The 17,235-nt window shown below is 39.7% G+C and overlaps 1 protein-coding gene across 4 annotated transcripts in view; it reads left to right on the top strand.

The window, feature by feature from the left end:
* The window catches only part of ZNF592 (zinc finger protein 592), a 71,470-nt gene that overhangs the window by 34,672 nt on the left and 19,563 nt on the right, over positions 1-17,235 (top strand). For all 4 annotated transcript variants that reach the window (XM_069098731.1, XM_069098730.1, XM_069098732.1 and 1 more), the window contains exons 2-3: positions 10,209-12,538; positions 16,842-17,020. In XM_069098731.1, the coding sequence (XP_068954832.1) occupies positions 10,209-12,538; positions 16,842-17,020 (2,509 nt within the window). The remainder of the gene's footprint in view (positions 1-10,208; positions 12,539-16,841; positions 17,021-17,235) is intronic.

The following is a 17,235-nucleotide window of genomic DNA, read 5'->3' as shown; positions in this document are numbered from 1 at the left end:
AAAACCAAGCCAATACAGGGGAATCTTTAATTGCCATTACTATCACAATACCACACCCCTCTAGGTGGAGATTCTGGTATCTCCTCCTTCATTTATTGTGGTGTTATGAAAATACAAACTTTTGCATGAAAATTCAAAATTCTGTGAACTCTTTTGGTTCTACACGCATGCTCATTTCTCTTGTAATAAACCTAGTTTTCAATTACCTGTTGATATGAGGCAAGACCTAAACCCAGGGCATCTTGCCTTTAAGACCACCTCTCTATACATTCTATGCCCTGCTGCCTTTCTTACAATCTTCTCTAGACTACCAAGAAGGGTTCTTTTGATGCCATGGCCCAAGACAACCAGAAAAGCGTCCGTATATGGGGCACATCTTCCCTTCTGTTTCTTAACTGTTCCCCCAACAGCATTCTAAGTTAGATTAGTGCTCAAACCTGTCTACCAATGGTGAAAGGAAGTAGCTGACAAACTGTTGGTGTGTATTTAAGTTCCTCCTGTGTGAGCTGTGTTGGTAAGTTTTTGGTCATGCTCACTTGGTTCTCTTTTAGCCTAGTATTAATAGCAGTTTCAGTCATAATTGTGACCTCCTTCCTTATTAATCTGTCTGACTAGATACCCATAACACTCTTGCTTTCTCCCTGGTGGCTGAGCCAATTTCCCTTGAGTCCGTTGTGCCAGACAAATTTTGCAAATGATTATTTTCTGCAAGGACAATGGCTACTAACTAGATATTCCTGTGTTTTACACTGATGATATTGTTAATTTAATATGTTTTCATGGGAGAGAATTAAATACTTGTCATTCTTATTCCTATTCTCCCTTCTCTTTTCTCCTAAACCCAGTTGGAAGAGCCATGCCACTAAAAAGGTGGAAGCTATATAACTGTGACCTTATGGATAATTTTAGAATCCATGATTTTCTTTTTTTCCTCCTATGGTTTCTTTGGTAGGGGTGTTTTTTTTCAGCCATTGAATGTCATCACCCTTTTATGCTTAGTAGAATCTTTGTGAGTTGCTGTGGCCAAAAAATTAGTCATTTTGTGTTTATCCTTTTATTGATAAGCCTTCTCCAAACTTAGTTAACCTGATGCTTGGGCAGCAAACAGAGTTGATGATATAAATGAAGATTTGGCTTATTATAGGAAGCCTTTCCAGCTGGATAGGACCTACCAAAGGTTATGCCCCCTTCACATATGTTTCAACAACTTAGGGTCACCTCTGTGATATGAGGAGATATACAAAACTGTAGTGAAGGCTTTCTCTTCTCACCCTTTAAAAATCTGTTATTATCTCCAAACATTCTTGGGTTCTGAAACACATATTTTGTTAATTGTTTTGACTTTTCAATGGAAATTAGACCTTCAGGATTAACTAAGAAAGTTCTAACATATCCTTGCTCTCCTGACCTTAACTTGGGATGGACAGGTGTTGCAAATGAGTTAGAGTGGCAATGGCAGGGCCTTGCCATAGTTTTTTTTCCCTTTTTGGAGGGCAATTGGGGTTAAGTGACTTGCCCAAGGTCACACAGCTAGCTTTTTGTGTTGAGTGTCTGAGGCAGGATTTGAATTCAGGTCCTCCTGAATCCAGGGCCAGTGCTCTATTCACAGTGCTACCAGCCGCCTGCCGCAGTTTTCTTGTTACTCTAGAGCCCCAGAAAGGATAGAGTATTGTTTTTAGCTTGGGTCAGTTGAATTCTTCTGTTGAGTTTGCCTGCATTCAGCCTCTGCTCTAGTATTTCCCAACTCTTTTCATTCTGTAACATTTCTAGATGTCTAAAATTTCCCTGATATCTTATGGGCTATAGTTGGTGGTAGTCACCTGAAAAAAGATGTTTTGTCTGCTAGTTGCTACAGAGAATAGCAAATTGGGAGAATAAATAAAGTAATGGAGAGAAGGGGAAGTCTATTAGGTTGAAGAAAATAAGACCAAGTAAGAAATTATAGGCAGAATATTATAGCATAGTACCAAATTCTGTTAAAGCAGTGAGCCATTCATATTAGTATTCTTTCTCTTGTTTATGGTAGCAGGGAACGTATTATGAGAAGATTGCTGGTAGACTGTCAGTCTAGGATTAGGAGCATGTGATGGCTAGATTCCCTTTGCTGTAATTACTAGAGCTCTTGAGACTCTGGCCTTAGAAATATGTCTCTTTTGCTTATCTCCTGCATCTCCTCAGTAGCAGTTTGTTCACAGCAGCATCTTCTCGGGTTACGAATCATTAATGGTTGCTTTACCCCTGGTAGGATGATATAAAAGGATTAAAAACTACAGTCAAACTCAGTTACATGGGGGATACTCTTGCTGAAAAAGGTGATGCCACTTGAAAAGGCATAACTGAAGGTACTGGGTCTGTGGTGGTTCTGTGTGGTCTCAGGCAGTAATTTATGGGCATCTGTCTGCTGGGTATTAGGAGAAAGGATAAGGGTGGGGGGAAAGGCTATCAAAAGGTAGAAGGATACCTTGGGTAGTCTCTGTGCCATTTTCCTACTCCAAGAGAATGGAATGGAGATAGATTGTGGTCATAAAATGTTTAAGCTGGAAGAGTCAAAGACCCTAATATGTCCAGCTCTTCATTTTGTCATAGAAAAGAGAGACCCGAGAAGGAGAATCCACTTCTCCTAGGATGCATAATTAGTTGGTAGATCTGGGATGAGACTGTTCTGCTGACCCCGGCTCTACTGCTTTTTCATTCCAGGGGTAGCCCCTTTCTGTTTATAATTCCTTGATTACTATAATAATGCAATGTTCAAGTCATTTAAACAAAAACCAATCTTTGCTTTTTTTGGTTAATTGTAAAGGATGTCCCTTTGAAATTATTCTTCTCTTTGGAAAATGGGGCCCAAGAAGAACCCTGTGTCCCCTCAAAGAATTTTAGTCCTGATATGAAATGTCAGGGTAGTAATTTTGTAAGACCCTGATTAGTTCAGGGCCAGGCCCCTTGTTAAAAAAATATTTCCTATACATATTGTACCAGTTAGATACTTGTTGGGCTAACATAATTCATTTCATTTAAAATGCTTATGACAAAGGGGATTACAGAAAGAAGAGGAAATATATTTGGAAATTAATGTGATCTTAAAATAAAAGGCATCAGTAAAAACCAGAAAACATTTTTAAAAATACATATATCTACATGGGGGTGGTTAAGTTCAGAAACTAGAAGCTCTTCTGGAATGGGAGTTTTAGCTAGTAACATTTGGGAGGGAGGAAAAAAGGTGTGGAGAGGCAGTTTTGGAGTATGAAGCACTTAAGACGTTTTCTGACTTGTTTGTAGTGGAAGGTTTGAGATCAGAAGACAGTAGAAGGATGTTGAGTGTCTGGGTGCTAGGGAAAGAACACTAGTAGAGGAGAGAGAAGTTCATAAAGCTTGATGGGAAGTAACCAAACGTTTTAGATGGCATTTTGCCTACAGCCTGTTATATCACTATTTGACTATACACCATGGAAAATGGCATCTTGGTGTAGGTTTCAGATGCTTGAAATACAATAGAAATGCGAAACTGTATCTTGTGAATTGCGTCCTGAAACACACTACACTACAAAGTGCCTATGTGTGTATGAATCTAAGGAAATTTTAAATGGGGGTCTGACCATATAGGCAGGGAATTAGCTGCTGATATTATATGGTTAGAAATTAGTTCAGCTTTGTCCAGCTTAAGAAACGAACCTTGTATCTTCATCTGAATACATCTCTGTCCATTTACTGTATATTCAGTTCCCAGACCAGGTCTTTTTTTGGTGTTCCCAACATACTTTTATCTTCTGTCTCTTGATACAATTAGAAAAAGAAGGGGAGCATTCAACTGGGAAAAATCTTTGGATCAGGTCTTTATTTTATTTTTTTGATTTTTGCGGGGGAGGGCAATTGGGGTTAAGTGACTTGCCCAAGGTCACACGGCTAGTTTTTGTGTTAAGTGGCTGAGGTTGAATTTCAACTCAGGTCCTCCTGACTCCAGGGCCAGTGCTCTATTCACTGCGCCACCTAGCTGCCCCTCAGGTCTTTCTTTTAGCAAACCTAAAAAAAAAATTGAAAATGTATTAATATGTGAAAGAATGCTGGTAGTTATTAATAAGGAGAATGCAAATCAAAACAGCTCTGAGGTTTTACTTTACACCAGCAATTACACCCAGCAAATTTTCAAACGTGATAAAAGTTGGCAATCACTAATGTAGGAGAGGTTATAGAAAAATAGTTACACAAATGCATTGTTGATGGAGCTTGTGCATTGGTCTAGTCTATTTTTTATTTTCCTTTAAAATATTTTCCTTTAAAATAGTTTAGAATCTTAGAATTTTAGAGCTAGAAAAAACCTTGAAGGGCATATGACAGTAGAGCTAACCAAAATGTAAATAACCTTCTGACTTTACTGATGAAGAAACTGTGCCCAAGGTCACATAGTAAGTTGGTGTCAGAGCCAGAATCTTGCAACTGCTAGGCAGGTGTTCTTTGCTCAACACTGTGCTGTATAGTGCTTCAATTTTAAAATTAATTACTTATTCCCTTGCCTTAACAAACATAAAATATTGATGTAGGCTAATTTGTAATGAATATAAGTTATCATACTAGGGATGTGTGACTTTTAAGATCCTGCACTGTTCCAGTTTGGGAAGTATTGAAGGGCTTAGCTTGTGCTCTGTCTTAATGGAGATTCTTTTCTTCTGTCTTATCATCTGTCTCTTAGTGTGTTGGTTCTCCCTTCACCACACAGGCCTCAGATTTACACTTGCTCAGACTAGGAACAGCTAAATGTTGCCAGACAAACCAGATGATCACCCAAGCTTATTAAATCAATAAGCTAAGATTTACATAAAATTCAAAATCAGTAGATTTTGGGGCAGCTGGGTGGCAAAGTGAATAGAGCATCGGCCCTGGAGTCAGGAGAACTTGAGTTCGAATCCTACCTCAGACACTCAACACAAAAAAAATTAGCCGTGTGACCTTGGGCAAGTCACAACCCCAATTGCCCTACCTTGCCCCATCCAAAAAAAAAAAAAAGAAAGCAAAAATCAATCAATCAGTAGACTTTGACTCAAGTTTAAAAAAAATGTATGGGATTTGTGATTCTTCCCTCTTATTGTTTAGAGTCCCTTTTTATTTACTTCTAATTTCAAGTTAGTGGGTTATTAGTACATTTATAGTTTTAGTTTTTATGCCTTCTTGGAGCAACAAGTTCCATAAATTTGCTGCCAAGATTGCAAAATTGTACTTTTAAAAACAACAATTTATTTCCATCTTCTAAGAATGTCTTCCTTTTCTAATGTTTTTGAATTTGGTGAACAAGTTTATGATTTTTTCCTTTTTGGCCCTTCTAAAGTATAGAGGGTTATGTTTTTGTTTTTTAAGTTTTTCTTAAAATGAAGTCTCTTATCTCCTTAATCATTTTATTTTAGTTCCCTTTCTCTGGATTTCTTCAAAATCTGGTATGTCTAAAGGTTGTAGAATTATAGAAATTTAAAGCTGAAGGGAACTTTAGAGACATCTAGTCCAACTTCCTTTATCTTAAAGATAATGAATCCAAGACTAAGAGAGGATATCATTTTTTCCAGGATCTCAGAGTTAAGTGGTAAAGTTGGGGATTAAGAGCACAGGTTTAATTTTACTTTGTTAAGGGTATCTATAATATAGTGAAAAGACCTGGGTTCAAATGTAGACTTTGTCACTTTCTAGCCATATGATCTTAGGCAAATAACAAAAGATTTCTGATAATTTCTTTCTACATCTGTAAAGGAGAATAATTATGCACAAGACACAAGAGCTGATTGTTGAACATTAATACTAGTCTGTTCAATCCACAGAAAGTCAGAAGCTGTTCTGTGATCAACATTGCCTGTTCACAAATAAACTAAAAAAATAAAGACTCCATGGTATGCCACTTTAAAAATATAAATTAATAGCTCCTGAACTATTTTAAAGAATTAATTGTGTCCTGGTATCTCCTTTTCGTTTCATTTCTTTGCTTTGCTTTTTGGAAGGGGGAGGGCAGGGCAATTGGGGTTAAGTGACTTGCCCAAGGTCACATGGCTCGTAAATGTTAAGTGTCTTGAGGCTGGATTTGAACTCATGTCCTTCTGATTCCAGGGCAAGTGCTCTATTCACTGCTCCACCTAGCTGCCCCTCCTTTTCATTTCTGATTGTATCTTTTGCATAACTAAGTGGTTCCATCGATTTTCATAACTTGTTACTTCCCTTTATGAGAAATGTATTTAAAAATATGTTGGCTAGTTCCCAGTAGGTTATTTGCTTTCTTTGTTGTAGTTGGTTTAGCAGTTTTGCGCCATTTCTTCAGTAACTTACATGATGGATTTCTTGTTCTTCCGCTATTTGCTTTCAGTTTTAAAAGTTTAGATTTACAAATTCAGTCTTATAAATGTTTGTCACGAGTTTGGGTGACTTGTATACTTGCATAGCTAGACCACCTAACTCTAGGTAGACATGTTAAGTGGAAGGAAAAAGGTATGTAGCCCAGATCTACTTAATTACATATTTTCAAAAATAAAAATATAACTTCATTTAAAATAGCATAGATACTGATGTCTAGTTTCTACTTATAAATAACATGATATATAATTTAGAGAGAGTTCAAACATGTTTAGAGAGAGTTTAAACATTAAACAAGTAATGTTGTTTGCTTAAATCCAACTGTTATTAATCACTGCTGAGTTTAACTCTGGTTTTTCTTATTAGGTCTAAGTAGAAAATTTTCACTCACTGACCTGTTTCTTAGAATTTGAAGCAACATGGGTTTATGTCCAGCCTAAACTTATACCCTGGATACTAGGTAGCAGCTCTGCAATTAGAAATCCTTACAATGCTTTCTACTGTTTAGTAGCCAAGATTGTCCTGCTCTTCCTTTTAATTTCCTTAGTAACTGATTATTATCTCTAATTGTTTTCTGCTTATTCTAGGAACCTCAAGTCTTTGTGTTATCTTTGCAGCAAGAAAGTTGCCTTTCTCTATACAGCTTTGCTCTTCTTTGTACCCCTACATTTTCTTGTGTCTTAGAGAAAATTGGGGAAAAAATAGGCACATACCTAACTTGTACATGGCTCCCCAAAGATGGTCTTTTCCCAACATTATTACATGTTGAGCTTCCCAGTTGAAAGATGATTTTCCTACATTCTGTAAGAGCTCCTAAGTAAACAATTACTTATTTTTAAAATTTAAATGTGTTCTTTAAAACCTGAAGGAAAAGAAATTTATTAGTACCATAGGATTGGCATCATATAAATCTTCCCTTGGTCAACTTACTCATTTTATAGCCCCTGCTGTGCTTCATTCTCCCTAATTCAACTAGATTTTTCATCTTAAATTTGGTCTTAAAAATATGAACTCATTAGGGACTTACAGTGCTGAAATGAATTTAGACAAAAAACAGGACGGGTAATGAGATGGCTTTTTTTTTTTTAACTACTGCAGATTTGAGCCAACTGGCTTTGTGGTTGGTGTAAATGTGGATCATAGTCATTTGTCCCCTTGAGACAAAGGTTCCCTCCATATGAACGGCTTCATGGCTATTTTTCATTTTTAATGTTATCATTAATGCTTTCCTTTTTAAAAAATATATCACTGTCACTTCCTACTGACCCCTCCCTCTTTACCCAATAGAACATTCCTCTGCAATAAAAAATATAATGAAGCAAAACAAATAAACACATGGGTCATATCTGAAAAATCTTTTCCCATAATTCACTACTTTACTGTCAAGAGACAGGACCTGCACTAAAGAACTGATGATTGCTTACTGTGCTGATTTCTATTCACTTCTCCACCTAACGGCCCCCAATTCAAAATTTTAAGACGAATTCCTCAGGGGCAGCTAGGTGGCACAGTGAATAGAGCACCGGCCCTGGAGTCAGGAGGACATGAGTTCACATCTGGCCTCAGACACTTAACACAAAAACTAGCCATGTGACTTTGGGCAAGTCACTTAACCCCAATTGCCTTCCCCTCCCCCCTCAAAAAAAAAGTAAAAAAAATTGAATCAGTTCTTTATATATCTTGAAAATGAGCCTTTTATCAGAAAAATTTGTGGTCGAGATTTTTTTCTCCAGGTGATGGTTTCCTGTCTAATTTTAGCTTAGCTACATTGATTTTGCTTGTGCAAAAACTTAAATTTTATATCACAGAATTTTCCATTTGATTTTCTGTGATGGTCTTCATTCCTGTTTAGTCATAAACTCTTCATATATTGGAAATGCAATTTCTTTTTTCTTTTCTTTTTTTTTTTTTCCTTTTGGAGGGCAATTGGGGTTAAGTAACTTTTGCCCAAGGTTACACGGCTAGTTTTTTTGTGTGTAGGTGTTAAGTGTCTGAGGCCAGAACTGAACTGGGTTCCTGCTGACTCCGGGACCGGTGCTTTACTCACTGCACCACCTAGCTGCCCATTTTTTTTTTTTTTTTGGAAATGCAATTTCTACATTGCCTCCTTAATTTGTTTATGATGTCACCCTTTTTATCTAAATTATGTATCTATTTGGAACTTATCTTGATATAAGGTAGGAGATTCCAGTCTGTGCCAAGTTTCTGCCATACTGCTTCCCAGTTTTCCCAGCATTTTTTGTTGAATAGTGAATACTTATTTTGTTGAATTTTGTTGAATACTTAGACCCAGTAGCTGGGGTCTTTGGGTTTATAAAATACTGGACTACTGAGCATGAACAAATTTTTAAAAGTTCAAGTCTAGGATCAAAGATTTAGAATTGAAAGGTATTATCTAGTCTAATTCCTTCATTTTACTGGTTAGAAAAATGAGGTTTAGAAGGACAGGGACTTGTTACATAGGTAATAGGACTGAGATTTGAAGCTAGGACATCTAACTGCAAATATAGTATTCTTTTATATTATAATGTCCCTCAAATCTTTTCCAGACCTGTATGCTCTGATTTATCCTGAAAACCAGAGATTCATATGTGTGTGTATGTATTCACACATATAGATATCTACATATATAGCCATTTTGCTACTTACTGTGTTTCCCCGATAATAAGACACTGTCTTACTAATTTTTTGGACAGAAAAACACCAGAGGGCTTATTTTCAGGGGAGGGCTTATTTTAGTGAACATTGACAGCAATTTTAATAAACAGGTAAATGTGAACAAAAAAATGTACCTTTATTCAATAAGCAAATCACTGGGGAAGAACAGGATGACACGCTCACTGCTGCAGCTCTGATTGGATGCAGCTCGGAGCTCGGCGTGCGTTTCACAGGGCGGGGGGCGGTGGTGCATACAGAGGGTACTGTAATGTAGCGTGTAGCGCAGGGGATCACCTTCACTACAGTAGCAATCTCAATAGGGCTTATTTTCGGGGGAGGGCTTATTATCGGGGAAACACGGTATTTCTGTAACCTTTTACCTACAAAAATGTTTTGAGTGAAACCAGAGGGATTGAGAATTTCTACTTGGTGGGATAAAAAGTACCCCAGAATGTACTACTGTGAAGGTAATTTGTTGAATAAGAATAGTAAATTACATTAAACAGGTTCTTTTAGTATAGAACTGAAGTGATAATGTAATTAGCCATGTAATTTTTCTGGTTGAGTCCTCTGATTTCATTGGTGTTTGGAGTTCCTCTGAAGGAAGCATACTCTCCCAAGGCAGATCTGCAATTGCAGTCGAAGAGTCTAGTAGTTTTGTAAAGTGAAGTAATTTGCATGGGTCTTACAGCTACTGTTCATCAGAGGCATAACTTTAAAGCCAGAGCATTCTGACCTGGAGCCAAGTTCTTATCCACTATGTCACATTGTACTTCTACTGATATAATTGATAAGAATAAATTAGCATATAATAGCAATAATAGGTTTTAAAATAAGAATTAGACTTTTTCCTAAGAAAAGAAGCTGCCAAATCATACATTTTCCTAAGGGTGGAGTCATGTATATCTTTGGAGTGAATTATTTATTTCATATTGGAATTTGAGTCTCCTTGAGAGAACAGGAAAAATGTAATATGAGTGCCCTTCAGTTTAGTCTCAGGCTTAACAACCTCCCTTTTGGATTCAGGATCTGTTTTAAAAATAAATATATTTTCCACCAGTTCCTCTTTCCCTAGGAAGCTCATAAAAATGGAATTATTGTCTTTTATTACTCAATCTTAATGAGTGGTTGTTTGCTAGTTTCTTCTAGAGAAATGTTCTAGGGTCAGTATCTAGAGTGATCCTAACTGATGAAACAAACACTAACTTCATTCTTTGTTTGTGTTATAGCTGGCATCCAGCATCCAGTCATGGGGGACATGAAAACCCCGGATTTTGATGACCTTTTGGCTGCCTTTGACATCCCAGACCCAACCAGCCTTGATGCCAAGGAGGCAATACAGGCCACCAGTGAGGAGAATGAGAGTCCTCTGAAACCAGCCGGAATGTGTATGGATGAAAGTGTGTCCTTGACCCATTCAGGGTCAACTCCTGATGCCCCAGCTGTGAGTGTCATTGTTAAGAACACCAGTCGTCAAGAATCATTTGAAGCAGAGAAAGGCCATGTTAGTCCTAGCCTTTTACATAATGGATTCCGGGGTCCTGAACTTCCCCCAGATCCCCATGGCCTGGGACACAACTATGGGAAATTTGATTCTAGTTTTATGAATGGAGATAATGGTAGGAGTTACTCAGACAAGTTGGACCCACCCAAGTCAGAGCCTTTACCAACATTTAGCCAGTTCAGCCCAATCTCCAGTCCAGAGCCGGATGATGCTCTCAAAGACAATGGGTTTGGAGAGAAACAGAAGCATTCTGAAAGCCCTTACTTCCCCCCGCCATCTGTATACATCTCCACAGGGACCTCAGCCCTGGAGGTGCTTGGGAAGTTTCCTGTTCCGGAACTGAGTATGTTTGATCACTATTGCAAGAAAGAAGAAAAGATGGAACTCCAGGACCACCAGGAAAGTGATCTGGCTGCTAGCGAGAAGGAACATGATCAAACCATTGAGAAAGTGGTAGAATGTAAGAAGGAATTGGTAGATGAAGATGAGTTCTTTGGAGATGCTTTGGCATTCAATAATGTCCCTGGCAGTAAAACTGGGGACTCCAGAGGTCTTGTCCCTGAGCTAAGTGTTTGCTCATCAGTTCCTCCACGACAGCGCCTTAAACCAGCTCATTCTAAGTTGTCCTCTTGTGTTGCAGCTTTGGTGGCCCTTCAGGCCAAAAAAGTGGCTGGTATTTCAAAGGACGATAAGGCTAGTATTACAAAAGAGCATTTAGGGCCCATTAGAGAAGGTTCTAAGGGTAGCCCCAAAATGCCCAAATCACCAAAGAGTCCCAGAAGCCCAACAGAGACCATAAAAAAAAGCATCAAGCCTCCAGATAGTCCTCGGAGCATCTGCAGTGACAGCAGTGGCAAAGGATCCCCATCTGTGGCAGCCAGCTCCCCACCAGCAATTCCCAAAGTGAGAATCAAAACCATTAAGACATCATCAGGGGAAATTAAGAGAACTGTCACAAGCATCTTGCCAGACCCAGATGATCTGAGTAAGTCTCCAGTTGGGTCCCCCGTGGGAAGTGCCACTGCAGAGGAGACCAGTGTTAGATTATCTCCATTAGTGGCACCGAGGGACTTGCCAGAGTGTGAGACCTGTAGTATCTCTACCCAGACTGCAGATGACCTTTTTTCAGGATCTGTCATGGATGTAAAGAGCCCCCCAGATGATGGGAAAGGAGATGAAAGCATGAGCAAGCCCAACGAAACTTCATCACCTTGTCTCAACTCCAGTAACAGAGTTACAAAGGTGATACCTGCGGTCCCTCAGCCAAGCAAGAAGCAACAGCAGCAAAACCTGACAGTGCCAGCATCTCCTGTGGCCCCTGCCAACCTCCTCCCCAAAGCTGTGCATCTGGCGAACCTGAACTTGGTCCCCCATAGTGTTGCTGCATCTGTTGCCGCCAAGTCCTCTGTGCAGAGGCGGAGCCAATCTCAGCTAACACAGATGTCAGTGTCTCTTGTCCACCAGGTGAAAAAGGCTGCTCCTGTGGTGGTGGAGGTCTTTAATAAAGTTCTCCACGGTGCCAATCCTGTGCCCATATATGCCCCAAACCTCAGCCCCCCTGCTGACAGCAAGATACGTTTGCCATCCACAGGTTATTCCTGTTTGGAGTGTGGGGATGCTTTTGCCTTAGAGAAGAGCCTGAGCCAGCACTATGGCCGGCGGAGTGTCCATATTGAGGTTCTGTGTACCCAATGCTCTAAGACCCTGCTCTTCTACAACAGGTGCAGCCTGTTAAAACATGCCCGTGACCATAAGAGCAAGGGACTTGTTATGCAGTGCTCCCAGCTGCTTATGAAACCCATCTCTGCAGACCAAATGTTTTCACAGCCCCCTGCGAACTCCCCAGCACCAGCACCCCAGCCTCCCCCTGCCTCTCCTAAAGCCAGTCCAGTTCCTGGGAACATCAACCCTGCTGCCCCTGCGATGCCACTCTACCCAGACCCGCTAAGACTTGTCCGGTATGGGGTCAAGTGTCTTGAATGTAACAAGCAAGTACAGGATTATATAGCCCTGGCTTCTCATTACCAGAGGACGGCCGAGGAGACTGAGGGGCTGGTAAGTGAGCTGTGCAAATTAGGCTTCCTGGCTCATCTGCAATGAGGGTGTGAATAAAGTCTGTAGTAACAAGCAAATGGGCATGTAATCTTGGTTTATGAACCCTTGGGGAGAACACTAAGGCTTTTGAATGACAGGTCCTTAATGTGGTTGACTTTTCATGGGAAGAGTCACCTCTATGTGATTGAGGAACATTCCTAGAGTAAGTTACAAGTACAGGTTCGTTGACTGTTTCTATCCTACTTAATTAAGATTGGTAGTTCTGCTCCACCCCAGGACAGTTTTTGATGTGACAGGGATGGTATCCTGGGCACTGCCTCACTAACCAAGAACCATCATGGAGCATCTTTGCTTTAGGGACCACCCATCTCACCTCAGTTGCATTCACTGCATCCCGCCCCCCAACCCATAATTGCAATAATCCTTCAATATAATAATGAAAATTTCATTCTTTTGTCTTCCAGCTTTGTAGTGGACATGCCTATTTTTCAGAGAAGGGAACACCTTAGTCTAATATGAATGCTCATAGAATTTGTGTAAATTCTTTTGTCTTTTGAGTTCTGAGGCAAAGGCTTTTTCAGGCTGCTGTTCTTCACTGTGGTCTGAGCAAATTATCTTCCCTTGTCATCCATGGAAGCAATGCTCTGTCACCTTTTTCATATTCTTAGTTGTTCTTGTTCTAGGGAAGAAGCTCTTTGAATGACAATGAATTCATTACTGTGATATCCTATCACAGACATCCCTGTGAAACAGGGTTCTGGATTGACTATCTGAGGGCACTTGATGAATGTGTATCATTGTATGTGTTAGGTAATCTGCCATTTGCATTTTTTTTCTTTTATCCCTTCTCACTAGGGTATGGTTCCCCTCCATTCCTTAGTTAGGATTCACCCTACATTCAGAGCTGAAGTTCATGTATCCCAGGAGCAAAGATAAGATAAAGCTGTTTCTTCTACATCCCATAGCAATGTGTTCCAAATTGTTAGTTAAATTTCCATGGTTTTTCTAGTGGAACTAAAGGTTCCTGGGACAGCCAGTACAGAGTGTGTATGTAGGGGGGCGGGCAGAGGGGAGACAAGTAATTATAGTAAAGCCATATTGATCTTATACCTAGAGCTTTTATTCTATTTTTTTTCCTCTCCCAGATATTTAGTAGACATATTTCTGGTCTCCCACTATAACAACAAATATTCATTCACTATTCATTTAGTCCCTGGCACATTGCATACAGAGACAGAAATAAAACAATTCCTGCTCAATTGTTCTCAACAGAACAATTCCAACTCAAGGAGTTTACAGTATGTTGGGGAGTTACAGCCCATATATGATATGCATATTATAAAGAAAATGTAGGTGGGAGTGAGAATAGTAACTAGGGAGATCTGGGGAGGCCCTATAGAAGGGATACCCGAATTGAACCTTGAAGGGAGAGGTGGAAGTTCAGGAATTCATTCCAGCTGTGGGGAATAGTTTGTGTGAATGCCCCCAGGAAATCCCTGCAAGAGACTTTTTCCAACCGGGTACTTAACTGTACATACTCTCCCTCCTCTGCACATTATTGACCTTTCTGTATTCAAAGGAAGGGAAGATTCCATCTTAGGAACTGAAAGCTAAAGCCTATAGCTATTAGCTTTTTGTTTTATGAGAGAGTATCTCAGTTCCAGATCAGATGGTTAGTTCAGAGTACTTAAGTAGGGATTCAGGCCCAGCATTAGAGGCAGGAATAGGTTGGTACTTCTTTCTTCCATTCTGGGGCCTTAACATATCATAAGGTAACTCCTCCTAAAATGAATCCATAAGTGATCTCTGCTGTTTTTATATTTTCCCTAAAACTCAAAGGCATCTATGTTGGACAGGGATGTTAGTAAATTAGTTTCCCTAATTGTCTTCTTGTATGCTAGGAATAGTTGATCCTTTCCTGGTCCGACTACAGTTTCTCTTCAGTGGTTCTTTGGCTAGGTCATAGCTATGACAGTTCTACTTGGAAGGGCAGAGAACAGGATGATTGCACTGGCCCCAACACAGCTTCAATGAGTTGTCTGTAGGTCTTTGTGGTTGAATTGTTTAGCTTCTAGACATTCTGATTTTCTTCAGGCTTGTGTGAGGAAATCAGATCCAGGGAACCTTTGGGGGAGAAATGATGCTCAAACAATGGAAACGAGAAAGGCCCTGGGATTTATAAGAGGCTAATAGAGAAGTCTGAAGAGAGGGAATAAGTCAAGCAGTAAATATATTGATTATCTACTCTGTGTGAGGTATTATGGGCATCTGCCCTGAAGTTCAGGCCAGATCAGGAGCTTGGGGGATGGAACATGAGCCAGGCACTAAGGTCTAAAGAATCATTCTCCCTTTAAGTAGGGAGATCATAGAATTCATAGGTGGAAGGGATTTTAGTAGCTATATCATCCAAATCATGTCTAAAAAAAAAGTGCCCAGTACAACACATTGAACAAGTTGTCCTCCAGTCTTTGTTGAAAACTTCCAAACCACAGCCTATTTGACTCTGAGGTGTTCTAATTGTTAGAAAACATTTTCCTGACATCACACCTAAATTTGCCTCTTTGCTTTTGGTTCTGGGGAATTCTGAAGCCAAGGAGAAGTTACATTCCTATAACACATGGGTCTTTCCTGACCTTAAAGCCAGCTAGCACGTCCTCCTAGTGTCTTTTTTCCTCTAGGCAAAATATACCCATTTCTCTCAGCTATTCCTCATGTGACATAGAATTGAGTTTCTTCAGTATTCCAATGGCTGCCCTTCATGTATAGTTTAGCTTATTAGGGTAGTATCCAGAGCTGAACACAGTGCTCTAGTTCAGTGGTATCAATATCAAATAGAAACAAGGGCCATATATTGACTTAGAAAACCACAAGTTAACATTATCTATGCCTTATTGCATATTTAATTTGTTAAACATTTTACAACTACATTTTAACCTAGTTAGGGCCCCTTGGGAATGTTGTGGGCCTGGTGTTTGATCCCTCTGCTGTAGTACTGGCTGACCTGGGCAGAATACTCTGGAACTTGCACTTTCTTTTCCTTATGCCTTTCAGTACAGTCTTAGATTGAAATAGTTTTTTGGTTTGGCACAGCATACTGTTGACTTATTGAATAATAATAATAATAATACTAACTACTAACATTTAGTGTTTACTGTGTACCAGGGATTGTGCTAAAGGCTTTACAAATATTTTCTCGTTTGATCCTTACAACAACCCAGGGAGGTAGGTACCATTATTATTCCCCTTTGTCAGATGAAGAAACTGAGGCAGAAAGATGTTAAGTGACTTGCCTAGGGTCCCACAGCTAGGGTCTGAGGTTGGATTTGAACTCAGGTCTCCTTGACTCCAAGCCCACTGCTTTTTCTTCTGTATCACCTAACTGCCTAGCTTGCTATCTGCTAAAAACTCCTAACCTTTTTTTCTGACAAATTGCTGTCTGACCATGGCTTCCTCATCTTGTGCTTTTGAAATCAATTTGAGACCTTATATTTGATCCTATTGATCTTCTCCCAGATCCAGCCCAGTGGCCTAGCCTGTGATGTTTTTTTTTTTGATCTTTACTCTGTTGTCCAGTGTGTTAGGTATCTGATAAATTTACTGTCCATGCCTTTGTTTGAAGACACTGCTAAAAATGCTTTTAAAAAACACAAATCTCTGGTACACTATATTGTTAACCTACTCCCAGGCTAATCTGATTAATGACCACTGTTTTGAGTCCAGACATTTAACCAATTCCAAATCTGTCTAATTTTACTATCATTTCGCACATATATCATCATCTTTCTCATAAGAGTAGGATGAGATATTTTATCAAGTGCTTAGCTAAAATATCCACAATATTCTCTTGATCTATCAGTTTAGTGTGTCTCTAAAGTAGCCCAGTTAGGTCTTAAGTTCTCAGTGCCTCAGAGCTTTATGAAAGCCAGCAGAAAAACAGTTTAGGAATGGCTTTTTCCTGTGCTAAGTGGGAAGAGAATCTTGCTCTGCAGAAGGCCAGGCTACTCTTTACATTTTTAAAAATTAATTTTATTGGTACGTACTTTTTGTTTTTACATTATCTTTATTCAACTATTCTTAAGGGAAGTGGAGTCTTGTTTTGTTCCTGATCAGTAAGTCAGGGAGGGACACAATTAAAAGACAAAGGAAGAAATTTTGAGTTTGCCTTAAGAGTGGCTAATCCAGGCCAACTGGCTTACTGCTTTGTTATTTTATCTCAGATGGTATCAAAGCCCACTCATTCAAATTGGAACACAAACTCTCTAAAGATGACTGACTTTTGTGCTCTCTTCTCTTTTCTTTCCAGACTTGTCAGGTGTGTCAGATGATGCTGCCCAACCAGTGTAGTTTCTGTGCCCACCAGCGCATCCATGCACACAAGTCTCCTTACTGCTGCCCAGAATGTGGAGCACTCTGCCGCTTGGCCTATTTCCAGACCCACGTGAAAGAGAACTGTCTGCACTATGCCCGAAAAGTAGGCTTCCGGTAGGTGTTACTGGACTTTTACATCTCCTTCCCTTTGCTGCTGTAGCTTCTTTCTGAGCCTGGGCCACCCTCCACTGCTTTCTGGGACCTGGATTTGAGACTCTGACTCTAGAGACATTGCATTGCAGGTTCCCTCACATTTGGTTGATGAATGGCATCTGATGGGAGTGAGGGATCTGGAGCTAGGAACAGATCTATTTCTTGGAAGAGAGGGT

This window comes from Petaurus breviceps, unplaced genomic scaffold (genome assembly GCF_028583685.1).
Source record: "Petaurus breviceps papuanus isolate PSGF00001 unplaced genomic scaffold, PetGlider_PUasm1.0 37, whole genome shotgun sequence".
Taxonomy (NCBI): Eukaryota; Metazoa; Chordata; class Mammalia; order Diprotodontia; family Petauridae; genus Petaurus; species Petaurus breviceps.
The sequence above is the reverse complement of the archived record's forward strand: the minus strand, read 5'-3'. Positions and strand labels throughout refer to the sequence as shown.